The 16,142-nt window shown below is 34.7% G+C and overlaps 1 protein-coding gene across 1 annotated transcript in view; it reads right to left on the bottom strand.

The window, feature by feature from the left end:
• Nucleotides 1–16,142, bottom strand: part of SMC6 (structural maintenance of chromosomes 6) — a 28,438-nt gene that overhangs the window by 11,939 nt on the left and 357 nt on the right. Inside the window, exons 2-17 of the mRNA XM_082480753.1 lie at nucleotides 14,741–14,858; nucleotides 13,856–13,961; nucleotides 12,591–12,727; nucleotides 11,957–12,018; nucleotides 10,977–11,057; nucleotides 9,715–9,816; nucleotides 9,398–9,517; nucleotides 9,195–9,293; nucleotides 7,895–8,041; nucleotides 7,426–7,514; nucleotides 6,754–6,918; nucleotides 5,599–5,777; nucleotides 4,310–4,511; nucleotides 4,061–4,175; nucleotides 2,630–2,790; nucleotides 728–863 (exon numbers count right to left, since the gene is read on the bottom strand). Coding sequence (XP_082336879.1) covers nucleotides 728–863; nucleotides 2,630–2,790; nucleotides 4,061–4,175; nucleotides 4,310–4,511; nucleotides 5,599–5,777; nucleotides 6,754–6,918; nucleotides 7,426–7,514; nucleotides 7,895–8,041; nucleotides 9,195–9,293; nucleotides 9,398–9,517; nucleotides 9,715–9,816; nucleotides 10,977–11,057; nucleotides 11,957–12,018; nucleotides 12,591–12,727; nucleotides 13,856–13,961; nucleotides 14,741–14,858 — 2,019 coding nt within the window. The remainder of the gene's footprint in view (nucleotides 1–727; nucleotides 864–2,629; nucleotides 2,791–4,060; nucleotides 4,176–4,309; nucleotides 4,512–5,598; nucleotides 5,778–6,753; nucleotides 6,919–7,425; nucleotides 7,515–7,894; nucleotides 8,042–9,194; nucleotides 9,294–9,397; nucleotides 9,518–9,714; nucleotides 9,817–10,976; nucleotides 11,058–11,956; nucleotides 12,019–12,590; nucleotides 12,728–13,855; nucleotides 13,962–14,740; nucleotides 14,859–16,142) is intronic.

The following is a 16,142-nucleotide window of genomic DNA, read 5'->3' on the forward strand; positions in this document are numbered from 1 at the left end:
TATTTCCATTCAACATGGCAACTGAATACAATATATTTTATTTTTCCTTCAAATATTTATCTTCAGCAATTTGATTCCACATGCCATGTTTTTTTTTCTGATTGTTGTCATTCACTGAATATAACCTTATATCGTATTTATCTTACACTGCATAACCGTATACATCACTGGCCACCACAAATATATATCCTATCTAGAAGTACTGGAAAAAAAAGAAAGAAGACTAAGAGTTGTAAAATGGTTTACAAAGAAATTAACATTAAGAAAACTTAAAGGTGAAATATTCAGCATATTAAAATAGCTTAAGAATATAAATGAAGAGCATGTAGAGAAACAAGATTCTGGGAACAAAGAAGTAAGGCTCAACAGAAATAATGGAGGGGGAAGCAAGGAAAAGAAACTTACATGAAATACTGCACCAACTTCCTATTTGCATCAAAAAACCAGCAGTAGAAATTTGTAAGATTCAGCACAAGAGGAAAAGAAAAAAGATACCATACAGAAACAACAGCATAGACTAGGGTTGATGTGACCTCTATCATTCATATAAATGATATCATCATATAAATGATGAAAGCATACTACCAAAGTAAACAACATGAAAGCAAACAACAAAAGTAAGGATAAAAATTAATAACTATCATCCACTCAGAATATATTGCAAAAGTCAAAACGAAATAGGGAAAGACCAACCCATTTCTAAAAATTAACTTTGTACCTATTTTACCTGTAGTTCTTTTTGGTGTTGTCGATGACCACAAAGATGATCTCCATTTTGCCTAATCTCATTTTCAATGGAAAATAGACGTTGGCGAGATGCTGTCATCTGTGCCTTTTTGTTTTCAATTTCGTTCTCCAGGTGGCTTTATAAAAAAAGTGATATTGAGATATTATATATTACACAGATGTTATTTATTAAACATACACACAGAGAAATACACAAAATTAAATGCATAACAAAACAAAGAGTAAAAAAGCACACTCCCCCCCCCTCCCAAAAAAAAAAAAAAATCTGAAGTTTGTTATGCATCGGATGGTTTGAACGATCAATACAGAAACACCAAAGCTCCACAGCAGAACTCATAGTCAATAACCAGCAGGTAGCTGGTTGATGGTCCTAGTTCAATGCCTGGCAGATAAACCATTCACGTAATTCGAACCATCTGTAACCTCTGTTAGCAATTTTTGCAAACAGGCCAGATGTTTGAACTAAACCAGGGTGTTACTTCTAAAAATAATTCTGCATCTTGAGAGAAAACAAATACTTTGACTAGGACAAAACACTTCCAGTCAGAGAGAAAACATATTAACAGAGATGTGGAAAAAAAAAAAAAAAAAAAATTTACATAGTCTCATACTTTTCCTTCTATAAAGGAGGTCATGTCCAGAGATTTCCATAATTAATTCTTTCAGTTTGTGGTAAAACTATTTGAAATGCAAAACAAAGCTATTTTTTATTATTATGTATAGATAGCAAAACTTTGATAGTCTTTCATCCCTGCAAAAGAAAGGGAAAGCTTTACTAATACTACTGTTAAAAAAGAAAAAATAATGCAAGTGTGTAATCCAACTTTTTCTATAGATGCATGAAATGGACTGATTAAGCCTGATACCAGAATCGGTGTTTAATAAACTCCATATACTATTCCAGATAAATGTGCCATTGCTTTAGCATTGCTTTAGGCTAAGTTCTGAAGCGGAGCAAGGAGGTGGGAAGGCATTTTTCCTTTTTAACTGGCCTACACCATTCCCCCATAGCAATATTGGTAATGAAATGCCTATAAACACTTTAAAAGTTATGATAATCTTTGAGAGAAGTTCATTATATACTGACATGGACAAAGTACAATTAACTGACATATTTAAATCGTTGGAGTTTGCAGAAATAAATTTTTAACATCCAGTTCAGTCTACACTATCAGCTATTAATACAATAAATTAAAATATTTACTTAATATGTTTGTGATATAATCTGAGACTCAAAAGAAAATTATTCTACTGTTACCAATTTACTTGGTGACAGTTCAAGTCTTTAAACTTTGAAACGTGTTTGGCTTTTTAAACTACCATTTTGAAAGTAATGAGAAAAAACACAACTAGAAAATAAAATGGAAGGGGGAGGGAAGGCAAGTTTATCAGAGACACCTACCATAATGAAGTCAAAACCCTGAGAAAACACAGATGCAAAGTCTGAAACCTGTAGGATTACGTGTGCCAACATAATTTTTGTTTGAATAATCAGGTTTCCTTTGCAGTAAACTGTGATACCACTGTTCAGGTACTAGATTTTTAAAGAAATTGCTTTGACTCCATATTCTTTTTCAGGAACCATAAAATAAAAAGGAAGGTAGCTAGATTTCCTGGAGTATTCAGCCCAGAAAATCCCTACTTGCTGGGCAAAATTTACACGCCACAAGCTGAAAAATATCTAGGTACAACTCACATTTGTACCTATCACAGAAAGGCATTGAAATAAAGAGGTTTACCAGATGTCTCAGAAAGGAAGTGTAAATCTCAAAGAAAATGGAGAGACTGAAGAGTAGTGTACGTGCAAATAGACAAATACGCAATTCCACTATTCGTGTCAACAAGTGCATTTTTTACAAATACAACGTTACAAGATGCTAACCTTATTTCTGCTTCAACATCTTTGCTTAGGAACTTGGGTCTGAGGTAATCAGAAGAGTAATATCGTCTTTCAAATACTTGATCACCTTCAGCAGTGAAAGCTTCTCTACAATTTTTTGGGGGCCGATTAAACTGCATTACTTCACGAGCTTTACGGCTACTCTGAAAAATACAAAGGCCTTATCATACCAATAGAAAAGCAACCATAATTAAAGATATCATTTTAAAACTTGTCTAGAAGTTCTTACCCAGAAATAATTTCAATTCCTAATGAAAAATAACAGTAATGAAAGAATGTGGGAAAAAAAAAAAAATCTATAATGTCAAGAATCTGCTTTTCTTTGTTGAGTAAGGCATTCACATTCTCAAAAACCACCCACTCAGTTTAGCTGCCCATTTCTTTTATTCTGTTACAAATTTATTTAAATTGTAAGTTCCCTAGTCCAATCAGTCCCTTATAATTTGCCATGGGAAAAAAATCACTAGCCAAAAGTGCCCAGGTGTATTTAACTGTCAAAAGTGGAATACACATACAGGAAACAATCTTCCAAAGAAAGCTGCGAAGTACGTCAAACAATATTCAATTAAAGGTTGGGAAACATGCTGGTAAAAACATCGCCAGTGCCAGACTAAGTGGTCACAAGTGCCTTTGACCGAGGCAATCGTGTTATCCATTTAGAATGGATCCATCCATTTCATTCACACAATACCCATACAACTTCTTTCAGATTCAGCTGAAATTGTTCAGGTAGGGCTCAACAACAGTAACGTAATGAAAATCAGTGGTTAGGTGAGGCAGAACATCCCAGAAACAAACAGGGAAGATCCTGCAAACACATGGGGAGAGATCTGTAAAAACAAATCCCAGAGAATGCCCAGGGACCTCAGCCAGTAACAGCCCGAATGGGCATCTTTGAGCAGCTGCACAGCAGGAACTGGTAAGATTTTCTCCCTGACCTTCCTGGATCTCCCTGCTGGGGACAGAAGCTGAGACCTTTGAAGGTAGTGTTGGGCAGGGAAACAAGCAAGCATGTGGAAGTAAGAGTAAGAACTCTAACTTGCTGGTTCTTAAATAAATCCCAGTATCTAAATCCACTATGGGTTGTCAGTTTACTCTGTCTCACCCATGACAGAAAACAGTGTTTGAAGTGGGACACTGACAGTTTATTGAACACCAAGAGGGGCTTACCAGGAACCCTCCAGTAGAAACGTACATGTGTGTGTAGTGCACTGTAACACTGATAACTGATACAGCCAGGGTCTACGGAGCCATCGGGGGCCTGACCTCTCTCAGAGGGGCACAAAGAAAAAGAAAATAATCTTCTCTCCCTCTTTTGTCCGTAACAGACACTATCAGCAAAGGTATCGTATATGCTCCATACGAAGAGAAAATGGTTTTCTTTGAAGACCAATAGGGAGCATAGAGTCTTACTTTAATCAGCAGGATTGTTTCTATACCCCTCACATCGATCAAACAATTGGCAACCACTGCATGATCTATCTCCAATGCTGTGAGAACCGATGGGAATTCTGGATGATGGACTGCTCTGAAGAAAAGAAATAAAAACACCATTCATAAAGCTCATATGAGATCTTTAAAAAAATATTTCAAATAATTCTTTTCAACTAATAATAATTTGAACCATCAAGGCTAAGCAATAAAATTCAAAATGTAACTTACCTGTGCCTAACATCATAAATTTTATTCTGAAATTTATTTACAATTATTTGAGGTCTAAATCCTTGTGGATAATGTTTTGACATTAGTAGCTGAAGAGCTCTTTCATCACTATGATTATCACAGCAAAATGCCTGAACTAGGCTCTTTAAACAAGATTCAATAGCCAAGGTCAGTTCAGCATCTTTTGGATGAATGAAAGCACCTAAATAAACATAAGAGACAAGGATTTAGGAGCTGTGTTCCATAACAAAACATCTACTAGTGCATTTTTACCACTCAAGGTTTTTGTTTTGTTGTGTTATGGGTTTTTTTAGGAGTCTAAAATAAACCTTTCTTACAAGAAGAAAAAAAAAAATTTACAAAGTTAACTAAAAGATAAAAACCACCGCAACAGACAAGCCACCCTGAGAACACAGATGTATAATTTCTCTTCCTATAGAGATACCTATACATATTTGGAGGACTACATTTTCTTCCAAGGTCTTTGACAGGTCACTACTAACTTCCACTAAGGTACCAATTTTATGGCAGCTCAGCAGGAGTATATCAAGGCAAAGATTGCTTATCAACAATTTAATGCTTTAAGGGTAAAGGCAGAGGAACAACTATGCCACAAGTTAAAAAAACATTAAGATTTCCATTTTATGACTTGTTTTCAGTAGTATGTGTGTTTGCATGTTCCTACCCTGCAGTAAATGCCCAGTACTTAAGTACTTGGCCTTTACACTTACAACCAGAATATGCTGAAGCCATTACTCCCATTCACAAACTGAAAATAGCAGTCACTGTCAGAGCTGGTCAAAAAACAAACGAAACCAAACTTTCCAACAAAATCTCAATTGGTTCTGTAAGAGTTGCTCCATGCAAAACACCAAGTTTGACAAGCCTGCAAGTCAGCAACTGGACATTTTGAACAAAATCTGTCCCAGAGCTGGACAGTGCTATCCACCAAGGAACAAGCAGCCAAAGCACAGTAGATTGATGCTTAGAGTGGGGGGGGGAGTCAGAGGGGTGCATTGGAAGTTTATCATTGTAACTATGTAAATTACCTTAACAAAACTAGCTAGAAAATTAGGAAAACCAGATGTTAACTACTTCATGCGATAAAAAGAACAGATGCAAAAGATAATCTACCAAAGGACAAAGCCTTTAGTCCAGGAAGTACAGAAGATACATACATCTGAAGCTCCTTAAAGAACAAATAGTTCTTCTAAAAGATCACTGTTTACATTCACAGCCATGCAATAAATCCCATGAGGAAATATGTCTTTTTCAGCAGTCATTCTCACCTAAAGGTCCTACAGGTTTGCGTTTAAAGCACCCTTGCCTATAGGCTGTTTCAACTGCTTCAAGAAATTCTGGTATATGTGGTCCAAATCTTTTCAAGGTATTTGTTTTACTATCTTTCAGCTCTCTCAGCTGTTTCTGCTTGGCATCCAGTGCTTCTTTCATATCATAGTCTTCTCTCCTAAGAGAACAGTAGCAACAGCTTATGAAGCCTTAATTTGATTAAAATAATTGTAAACTCTCATTTTTCAAGTACTAATAGGACAGTGTATAGAAACCTTAATACTCCGATGTACCGCTAGCTAAACACATGTAACAGTATTTTATAGTTAAGAAACATGAGACAAAAAAGCAAGAAAGAAAACTACTACTTTTTAACAGTTATACAAGACTTTTATTTCTAACAGTTCATAATAAATTTATTTCTAATTACATGCTTCAATTTCACTATCTTCTACAAAGGTCTTAAACAGAACACAAAGTAACTGTTGGTTATAATAAATGATAAAAGACATTTAAACTAATACATCAAGTGTAACAAGCACTAATTCTCAAATCTCTTAAGAAAATAAATGACAACATCGCCAGAATCCCCTCTGGTAATCATTGTTAAAGTTCAGGTTTCCAAATCAAAGCCAGAGTGCCTGGTTTTCCTAGCTCGGGTATGGGCTAAATTCATATTTGAATCACTTGCTTCAAAGTCTCTATACATTTCCCTTTAACTATAGGTACAATAACTACCCCTAAATGTATCTATTCCCTTATGTTGTGTTATATATCTTGTGACATCCTATCAGGATGTACTAGTGTATTAAATAACATGAAAAAATTCAAATCAGTCTGCCCACAGGATGATAAGAGAGTAAGGGACAGACGGTGGGAGAAATAAGGGCATTAAACTGACAGTATGGATTTATCGGGCTTGAAATTAGTAATACCCTTCACCTTTAATGACAAAACAGTTTTCTTAATTTTCCAAAAGTTTCTAAATTAAGTCATGCTGTGCCAAAGACAGAACTTTAGCAAGTCCTAAGATAAACTAGGAAAAAAAGAAGTAAAGGAAAAGCCTAGTACCTCAGGGAATGCAGGTACATAAGAAGGGACCTCTTATAACTTGAAACAAAGGAAAACAGTTAAATTAAAAAAACATAACTTACCTAAGTCTAGTATGTTCTTCTTTACACTTAGATATAGCCTGCTGAAACTGATCCACTTGTTGACTAATCACTATTTCTTCATCGTGGAATGCCTTTAACTGTTCCCTTAAGTATGCAATTTTCCTTTGTCTTTCCAATTTTTCAGGCTCTGAAACTTGATTAGCACTAGAAAAGATCATACTTCCATATATTAAAACCACACTGATGATTTATATGTGACATGAACTTAGTTTTATTACCTGTATCATACAAAAGATTTATGCATCAGAAAGTTACATTTAAAATTCTCTGCATTCACAAGACCTACAAAGCATAAATACCTTTTTTTTTTTTTGTAATCAAACAAAACTCTCCCCAGTTACATTCCTATTACAGTTAGTTTAAGGTATACTTGTTTTGCAAAACCATGGAAGCTAGAAAATATATTATCACCAATAAAAAAGAAAAGCTTTTTTTCCTGCTCATTTACCTCATCGCTTTCCAGTCAAAATCTTGGTATGCAAAGAAGCAGGATCAGAAATATTTAAATATTTAATTGGATCCTGTTAAAGTTTAACTAGATATTAAATAAACTGTTACTGTAGATATTCTTTTTAATCAGAAGAGCTCACTCCCTGCATAACTAACTACACCTTAATAAACTTACACTGTAATCACTTTATCTGTTTTTACCTGCTTTTCAGTTCTTCAATTCGTTTACGCAGCTGTATATCATCTTTTCCCAGACGTTTTAACTCAATTGCGAAACGATTATAAAGTACCTATGAAGGAAATAGGATACAGTAGTTTAATAAATAGAAGCAAGAAATAATTTCAAAAAGAACTACAGTTTTGAGTAAATAAACACTGAACTGCATCAAAACAGACAAAACCAACTGGAATTTCATGAACGTGAAAAAGGACTAACACAGTTAACTTGAATTGTATTTATTTTGACCTAAGCTTAACACCTGTGTAAAGATATAAACCCCATAGCCCCCAAACAGAACCTACATGCAAGTCACGCAGGAAATTGCACCTACTTTGAACTACACTATGGATTCAGGAAGCCTAGACACAGATGGAACAGCACATATGGGTAGAACATGGACAAGATTAAAGCTTTAAATTGGTATGAACATTGAAAGTTCTTTTTGCCTACCTCAGCTTCATTGACTGCTTTTCTTTTTGCCTGCACATCAGCCTTCAAAGATACACACTGAGGATGCAGGGCTTGTGCTTCTTCACTTATTGTTATTAACTTGTCTTGTATTGCTTTGTAGTTTCCTTCTGCTTCATTCACTTTTACCTTTGGTGCAAAAAGAGAATGATCTACAAGTAATGAAGCAAAATTTGTTCGAAACCTCATAATGCTACAGAAGAAGAAGAAGTAGGTCTCAAAAGAATTCATTCAACATGTCTCATTTGCCTTTTTTTAGTTTAAAAACAAAAAAAATAGAGCAAGTCATTGCCACTATGGATACTCTATGATGAAAATTAATAAAGGAACATACTCAGGAAACCAACAGACTACCAAATCTGTGAAGTAAACAGCAACCTTCTTTTCTAACTCATGGTTTACTCAAACACAGGTCTCTTAATACAATAAGGCCAAGTACCATAATATGAAAAGAAGTCAAAACAGTATCTGGACAATGTTCCTTCAACACCACACAGACATTTTTGGCCATAAAGTAAAAACGCCTCAATTTTAAAACAAATACATGCTCTTTTTTTAAAGCATTAAAAAAAAAAAAAAAAAAAAAAAAAGAAAGGAAGAAATGAGTGCCAATTCAGAAAGTCTGGAGGAGTTTTAACAGACTGAAAAGTTCAAAATAACGATGCCTGGTGTTTCTGTGCAAAACATTTATTTCATATGTGAATCTGAATGTTTGGCCAAATTATTCTTTTTTGCTACCTAGAGAAGTCTTAAGTACCATCCACATAGTCTGTTAAATTTCTAGATGTCTCCTGAAATCAGACGCTGATCTTTTCTACAGGCAATGATACCGAAGAAAACCAACATGACAGCTCTCTGAAAGATGCTCCAATGTTACAGATAGGCATCAAGTAAGTACTCTCAACAATAAAAGAGTTAAATTACTGTTCACTGGTAAATGCAATGCTGGTTATCTCAAATTCCCAGTCAAAATAATAAAACCCTTACCTGAAACAAAAGCATCATCATGAAAACCATACACACACCCCACCCCCTACTAAACAACAGAAAGAAAAAGTCCTAATATTAGTATCCACTGAAAGGTGGAATGCAAACGTTCTTGTTAAGTTTTAGATGGCTAAAAAGGCATAATAAATGGCAATGTTCTTAGCTGTTCTTGAAAAGCTAAGATGGCCAGTTCCGATAACTTATAAGCTAAAGAGCAATCACAGTTTAAATATTATTTTTATTCTTGAGTCAAGGAGCCAAAACTAGAGCGACATGGTTTAAACCACATATGTACCTGGCATTCTTCTATCTTCTGAACAAATTTCTCTGTATTTCCTTCTTTAGCTCTGATGCCTTCTCTGATTGGCTGTATTTCTTTTTCCATTTCACCCACCTAAATAGAAGCGTACATTAGCATATATCAGAATGTATGTAGCAGATTGGGAATAATTTAAAGTAAGTTTCATATGAGGAAACTTATTTTAACGAGACATTTACCACTGCCCAAGCCATTTTATGTTTCAAATCTTCAAGATGATTTCGCATGTCATTCACAAACCCAATGCTTTTGTAACGGTCCTTTTTTTCACAATAAAGCAGCTTCAGTTCTTGAAGACGCTTAAAAAAAAAAAGAAAAAGAAAAGGACAGGTTCAACCATGAGTGCAAGAAGCTGTGATTTAATATGAAATCTTGGAAAGATTATTCTTCTTTATTTAATGTCAGAGACCTAACCAAATCAAAAGTATGTAGTTTAACTCCTATACTTATTTCAGTGCTCGGATCTGTACTAATAATTACTTTAACTTTTACCTACCTCTGCTCCTTGTTCTATCTGAATACATGTATTTTCTTTAGTTTTCATAATAGATGAATAATCTTCTTTCATTTGTTCCAGCTGAGTTGCCTTCATAAAAAACTAAAAAGGAGTAAAAAGATGCAGATGTCAGATTCAGCAGCTTATCTAAGAGAACTTTAAATAATTACCATAGAAAGACCACTCATCACAACCTCTGTGCATGCTGAATGATACCCAAAGTAAAATAACTGGTGGGGTATTTCTGAATCATGAACTCAACAGTGTCCTAATTTTTTTTTAAATGTATCAGTGTCTTTAGAGAAAAGAAACTTCAAAAAAATAGTTTTTGCAAGTGGATGATTGCTACGATCAGATATTGTATCAGGTCTGGCTGGGATTGAGTTAAGTGTCGTCATAGCACCTGTTATGGTACTGTGTTTCAGATGTGTGACCTAAATAATACTGATAATACACTGATGTTTTAGCTGTTGCTGAACAGTGTTTGTACAGCGTCAAGACCTCCTGTTTCTTATTCCCAGTGAACATACTGGCAGGGTGTGCAAGAGGTGGGAAAGGGATACAACCAAGCAGATGACCCCAATTAACCAAAGAGATATTATATCCCGTAAAACGTCATTGTTGTGGTCTAACCCCAGCTGGCAACTAAGCCCCACACAACCGCTCACTCACTTCCCCACCCAGTGGGATGGGGGAGAGAATAGGAAGGGTAAAAGTGAGAAGACGCGTGGGTTGAAATAAAAACAGTTTAATAAAGCAAAAGTTGTGCAGGCAAGCAAAGCAAAATACGAAATTCATTCACTACTTCCCATCGGCAGGCAGGTGTTCAGCCATCTCCAGGAAAGCAAGGCTCCATCTTATGCAACGGTTACTTGGGAAGACAAACACCATCACTCTGAATGTCCCCCCTTCCTTTTTCTTCCCTCAGCTTTTTATTGCTGAGCATGATGTCATATGGTATGGAATATCCCTTTGGTCAGTGGGGTCAGCTGTCCCAGCTGTGTCCCCTTCCAACTTCTTGTGCACCTCCAGCCTACTCGCTGGTGGGGTGGTGTAAGAAGCCCCCAAGCAGGGGGCAGCAGGGGAAGGAAGGGAAGTCAGCAAGCAGCTGTGTGGTGCTTAGCTGCTTACCTGAGTTAATCCACAACAGGTCATTAAAATTAAGAATTCTGATATTTTTTTTTTTGTCTCCAAACGTCACCTCTAAAAATCTGAAATCAGTATTGTAATGTTTAATCAAAACGTCAAATTATTTTTCTTACCTTGTACTTGTCACCTTCATTTTTAGACTGTAAAAAGTGCTTACTCATCTCTTGGGTTAAAACAGACACAGGATTATCTACCTGTAAAAATAATTTATTTTCATTTTATTTTAAGTAAAAAAAGTTCTCATGTAACTGCATATCCATGAAAGTGAGCAAACCACTTCCCTGTTCCATGCCCAGCAATTCAGTAATAAGCTGAGAGAAGCAGATCCAGAAATTGAGATTTCTAGTCCTCTTACCCCTTTTTTAAAAACAGACAGACAAACAGAAAACAACAAACAAAAAATGAAAAAATCCAACTCCCTCAAGTACAAATTATAACCACAACAAGGACAACTAAGGAAGTGTTCCCAAGAGGGTAACTGACTTCTAGAAAGACAGTGCCTGTTTTTTCCATTTATTTAACAATATCAGCATTAGAAATGTTGTCCAATGCTGTTTAATTTTTCATTATTTAATTGATTAATCAAATGCAATGAATTGCCCCATATATTCTTATGGAAGTTTCCACAAAATAAAAATCAATACCTACTAAAAGTTTATATTATTTGAAAGGCTGAATAAGTTGAATATTTTAAACTTCATATGCACTACTCGATCTTTCCTTAATCACTGAAGCAGCAAAAACACACTCAAATTTCTGCAACAGCAAAAACTGTTGATGAACAACAACAAAAAAAAAAAAAAAAGAAGTATCAAGTATGAAAGAAACCTACATATGCTAAGACTTTCATTAACAGGATACATGACTCAGGTCACAGATGATAGCAAATCCTTATCTGTCTGGACAGAATCTTACTCTGCATTGTATGAGATATAAATTTCAATTCTCTTTTGCTATTGCATTGATCTTGAAAGAACACGGAAGAGGTCAACTTCTCATTTAATGAAACAGAACATTGCTTTTTAATTGAAGAATTATAACATCACATGCTGGTGTCTTAAATTGCATGGAATTTAAACACTATAAAAATTACCTGTATATTAAAGTGATCCAGTATTCCTAAGAGTTCCTCTTTCTTTGAAGAAATTAAGGTCCCTAATGGAAAAAAAAAAAGAAAGGAAAAATACTCATAGGTCCAAAGTAGAGACTTATAATGCCCTAGCCTTTTGTTCAATCTAGTGCTTCTTAGTAAATGTAAAAAATGAGATTAGTATTTTTGTAACACAGACTTAGTTCTAAGTGAGAAACACTGTTTGGTTGGGTTTTTTAATTTTTCCAATATATTCATATTTGTACAAAAAGACTGCTAATTAAAGTCCCTTCTTGCCTCATAAAGCCTCTGTGACAGTATTTAGGTAAATCAGCAAATTCAACAAAAACTCAAAAAGACTAAAAAACTATGTTCAGCCTCATCTCACAAGCAGACTTTCATATAGAAAAATACTGTGTGACCTCACACCATGCAGAGCCTGACACAACTGCTTTTGACATGCTAAATTATTCTCAGTCTAACACAAAAAAAAAAAAGTCTTAGTAAACACAAAAAAATGGACATCATCATCCAAATGAAATAAGAAACATCACCCTTTACTAACATCAAGGAATTTAAAGCAAGGAAAATGCCTAAAGAGCTTCTAAGACCGAAAATAAAACAAACTACCACCAACCAGATTTGCTTTTCAGTCTGTAACTTCTGTTTCCATCCAGATTAATGTGCTGATTCACAATAATAGAGCTACCGTACACTTCTGGTTTAAATGCATCTCTACCTTGGTTTCGCAATGTTATTGAAATATCTGCAGAACTAAAATAATAAAAATAATAAAGACAACTGAAATTAGTTCCAAATGTAAAAAAACAAACAAACAAACAAACAAAAAAAATACACCCCAAAACAACAGAGAATATTCTATTTTTCCACAAAAATTATCATGTCTTGCACAGGTCAGAACTGGAAGTCAGTCATTGTACCAATCAGAACAAGATATATTTATGCTGTTTGAGCCCAAGCAGCATTGGAGACACATGGTCACAAAAGCTGCTGTACACTGACCTGTTTGCACCTTCTATGCTTCAGACAAATTGTGAGCCAAAAAGTAAATAGTTGAATAGTAAATAGAAGATTTCCCCCACCTTCCCTTCCCATCCGAGTAACCCCATTTTTAGGTCACAGAATCAAGTTGCTTTGTCCCCAAACTGGCTTCTTTAGGAAACAGTTGCTTAGCTTCTACAACCATCCCTAACCAAAGTATTTTATAGCAGAATGCTTAAGGCAGGCTAGAAAAGATGTGGTTTCAGTTCTAAATTCATGTTTCAGCATTCACTTGAGAAACAGAAAACATGAAGATATTACACATATAGCAGGTACCGCCAACGATTTCACTCCAAGCACCTCTGAAAGGAAAAGCCTGAGGCTCCAAGTTACAGCTTTATGTAAATGTAAACTTATAAACCTCATCTCCTTTTCATCCCCAGTCTTGCAGTAGACATGAATCCACTTCCTGCATGTTTAATAATCCACCTGTATGTCAAGGTCTTTGTATTGTATACTCATTCATGACACCAGAAAGACAGAAAGAGAATTAACTTCACTATCACAGAATAATGATAACTAGTTTACTATGATTTTTTTCTAATTAACTCAATTCTTCTGTAGGATATTCACTATAATAATATACTAGAACGGGGCAATACTCGGGACATATCACTATGTTAGCTAGTTCAGAGATAATGGTATACTACTAGTAAAATTTCTAATGTGTTTTTGTGTTTGTAGTTTTGGTTTTTTTTATTTAAATATGGTCCTTTTAGTGTTATGCTTTTTATTCAAATCTGGTAGATCCAATAAGAAAACAGACAAAACGAAGCTGGACAGAAAACTGATCAGCTAAGCTGAATCACAATCATTTAAAACTAAAAAGGTTTTACTTACGTCTCTCCATCTCGTACAAACATTTTTAATGAGGAACCTCTATTAGTTGCAGTGGCTTTTCCACCAAGTCCAACAATAAGAGCAGTTAATACAGAACTTTTTCCACCTGTAATAGAAGCATTGAACTTTTTTAAAACAGTTCTTGTAACTCTTTATCCATTTCACCCGTATGAGTTTTGTTTGACTACTTATGTATTCATGCGCTTAAAGTCCAAATTCTGTCCTTATTGAACAAACAAATAAAATAGCGCTAACTCTAGAAAAACATTGGCCACTTCCAAGGTTCTCCCTAAAAAGAAAAAAACCAAAACAAAACAAAACCAACACACTGAGCCAAACTTCTGTTACTTCTGTTCAGCAATTTGCATTCAACAAGATGTCCTTCCTATCTCAGGATGAAAGAATCTCTCCTTCCTTACAAGTATACAGAAAACATGTATAAAACAAAAGAAATGAAACAAATATTACCATTTATATAACTATCTGAAAAGTTTTAAGCTCTCTTTCAAAATTTATGTTTAATTTTTGAAATTCTCTCTCCAAAAGTGAACTTGTGTAAAGAAATATCACTTCCCCTTCTTATAACAGGACAATTACTGTGCATTTAGTAACGAACATATGACTACATTTGGTTTAAATATAAATTTATGTATGATTTAGCTATGAAAACATTTATATTTAGATTATCTTTTGCAAATCTTCAATTCTAAGACCTTATTTTTTCACCAGCCTTGAACTATTGGGATAGACCTGTGTGGTTCCCAAGTACAAAAGCGAATCCACCTCTATTCCTAACGGATCGTCAGCAATTCTTTTTCAAATGAAATCTTCTAAAATATTAACAAAAGTGTTCTTTGACAAAGAAATGATGCAATTAATACTTACTTCCATTGTTTCCAACAACAAAATTGAGATTTGATCCAAACTGAAAAGGCCCCAACATTGAATGACACATGAAGTTCTTCAGCTGGATACTTTCAATTATCCCAACTTCTCCTGCAGTCTAAAGAATTAACAATTAAAACTGGTGTTATGTATGCATTTTAATGAGCTATAGTTTATCTGTTTTAAATAAGAGAATTCAAATTACAATATGATATAAAACATCAATGGTTATAAGCTACAAGGAAACCAAGTGTTTCATGACACTATGAAAAGTTGCTTGCTACAGAGCAGTTACAAAATAAAATAAGAGGAAAACAGTTACCAACGCTGATTGCTCACACACAGTAACTTTCAGTTCTCCCCATAACTAACTTATAAATAATACAACATAAATAAAAGATTAAGATCATAGATTCTACACAGTTGTCAGAGCAGTAATAAAGAGCATCATAGACAGACTTCTTTGTTACTTGAATAATACTATTTAGGAGAATTCTTAGCACAGCTTAGAACGAGGGAAATTAAATTGGATCAGGAAGTGGGAAATGAAACTAAAAGTGGGATGGCCCACTGTTCAACTGGTAAAGTATTGTTTTGACAGGAAACTTTAGTTTTATCACCAGTTCTTCAGAAAAACAATGCTTTCTAAGAAAGCAAAGTTCTCTGGAAAAATAAACAAGCTAATGACACAGAACAGCTGCTGTTCAAGAAAATGAAGTGAGAAATAATGCTTCTGCGTACCAAAAATCAATTATGGTGTCTTTAGAATAGAATAGACTATTTCAGTTGGAAGGGACCTACAACAATCATCTAGTCCAACTGCCTGACCGCTTCAGGGCTGACCAGAAGTTAAAGCACATTATTAAGGGCATTGTCCAAATGCCTCTTAAATGCTGACAGGCTTGGGGCATCGACCACCTCTCTAGGAAGCCTGTTTCAGTGTCTGACCACCCTCTTGGTAAAGAAATGCTTCCTGATGTCCAGTCTAAATACACAAGACAGTATAATACACAAGACAGTATTTGCAACCTCAGAAATTGTTTTTTAAAAATTCTCCATCAAATTAGAATTCAACTGTTACAGAAAAGCAGGAAAAAATGGTATTTGTGTTTTCAAGTTTCATTTCCATCAAAACGTGCATTTCAAACACTAGATTTTTTTTAGACATTTGAAAGTGTCAGCTGTGCAAAACCAACAAGTATTTGGTGCTTCTTTTAGTAAATAATTTGTTCTGCAAATTTTTTCTCTGCTTTTACAACAACCATAAACCAAACATACCATACTTGCATCAAACAAAATTGGTTTCCTTTATTTGGTTATTTGACAACTTCAGTAGTATTCATTCTGTAAAACCAGAATACTGTTATTTTGTGATTAACTGTTACAACTAGTTGACCCAAAA

Source organism: Vanellus vanellus (genome assembly GCF_965231255.1).
Source record: "Vanellus vanellus genome assembly, chromosome: 3".
Taxonomy (NCBI): Eukaryota; Metazoa; Chordata; class Aves; order Charadriiformes; family Charadriidae; genus Vanellus; species Vanellus vanellus.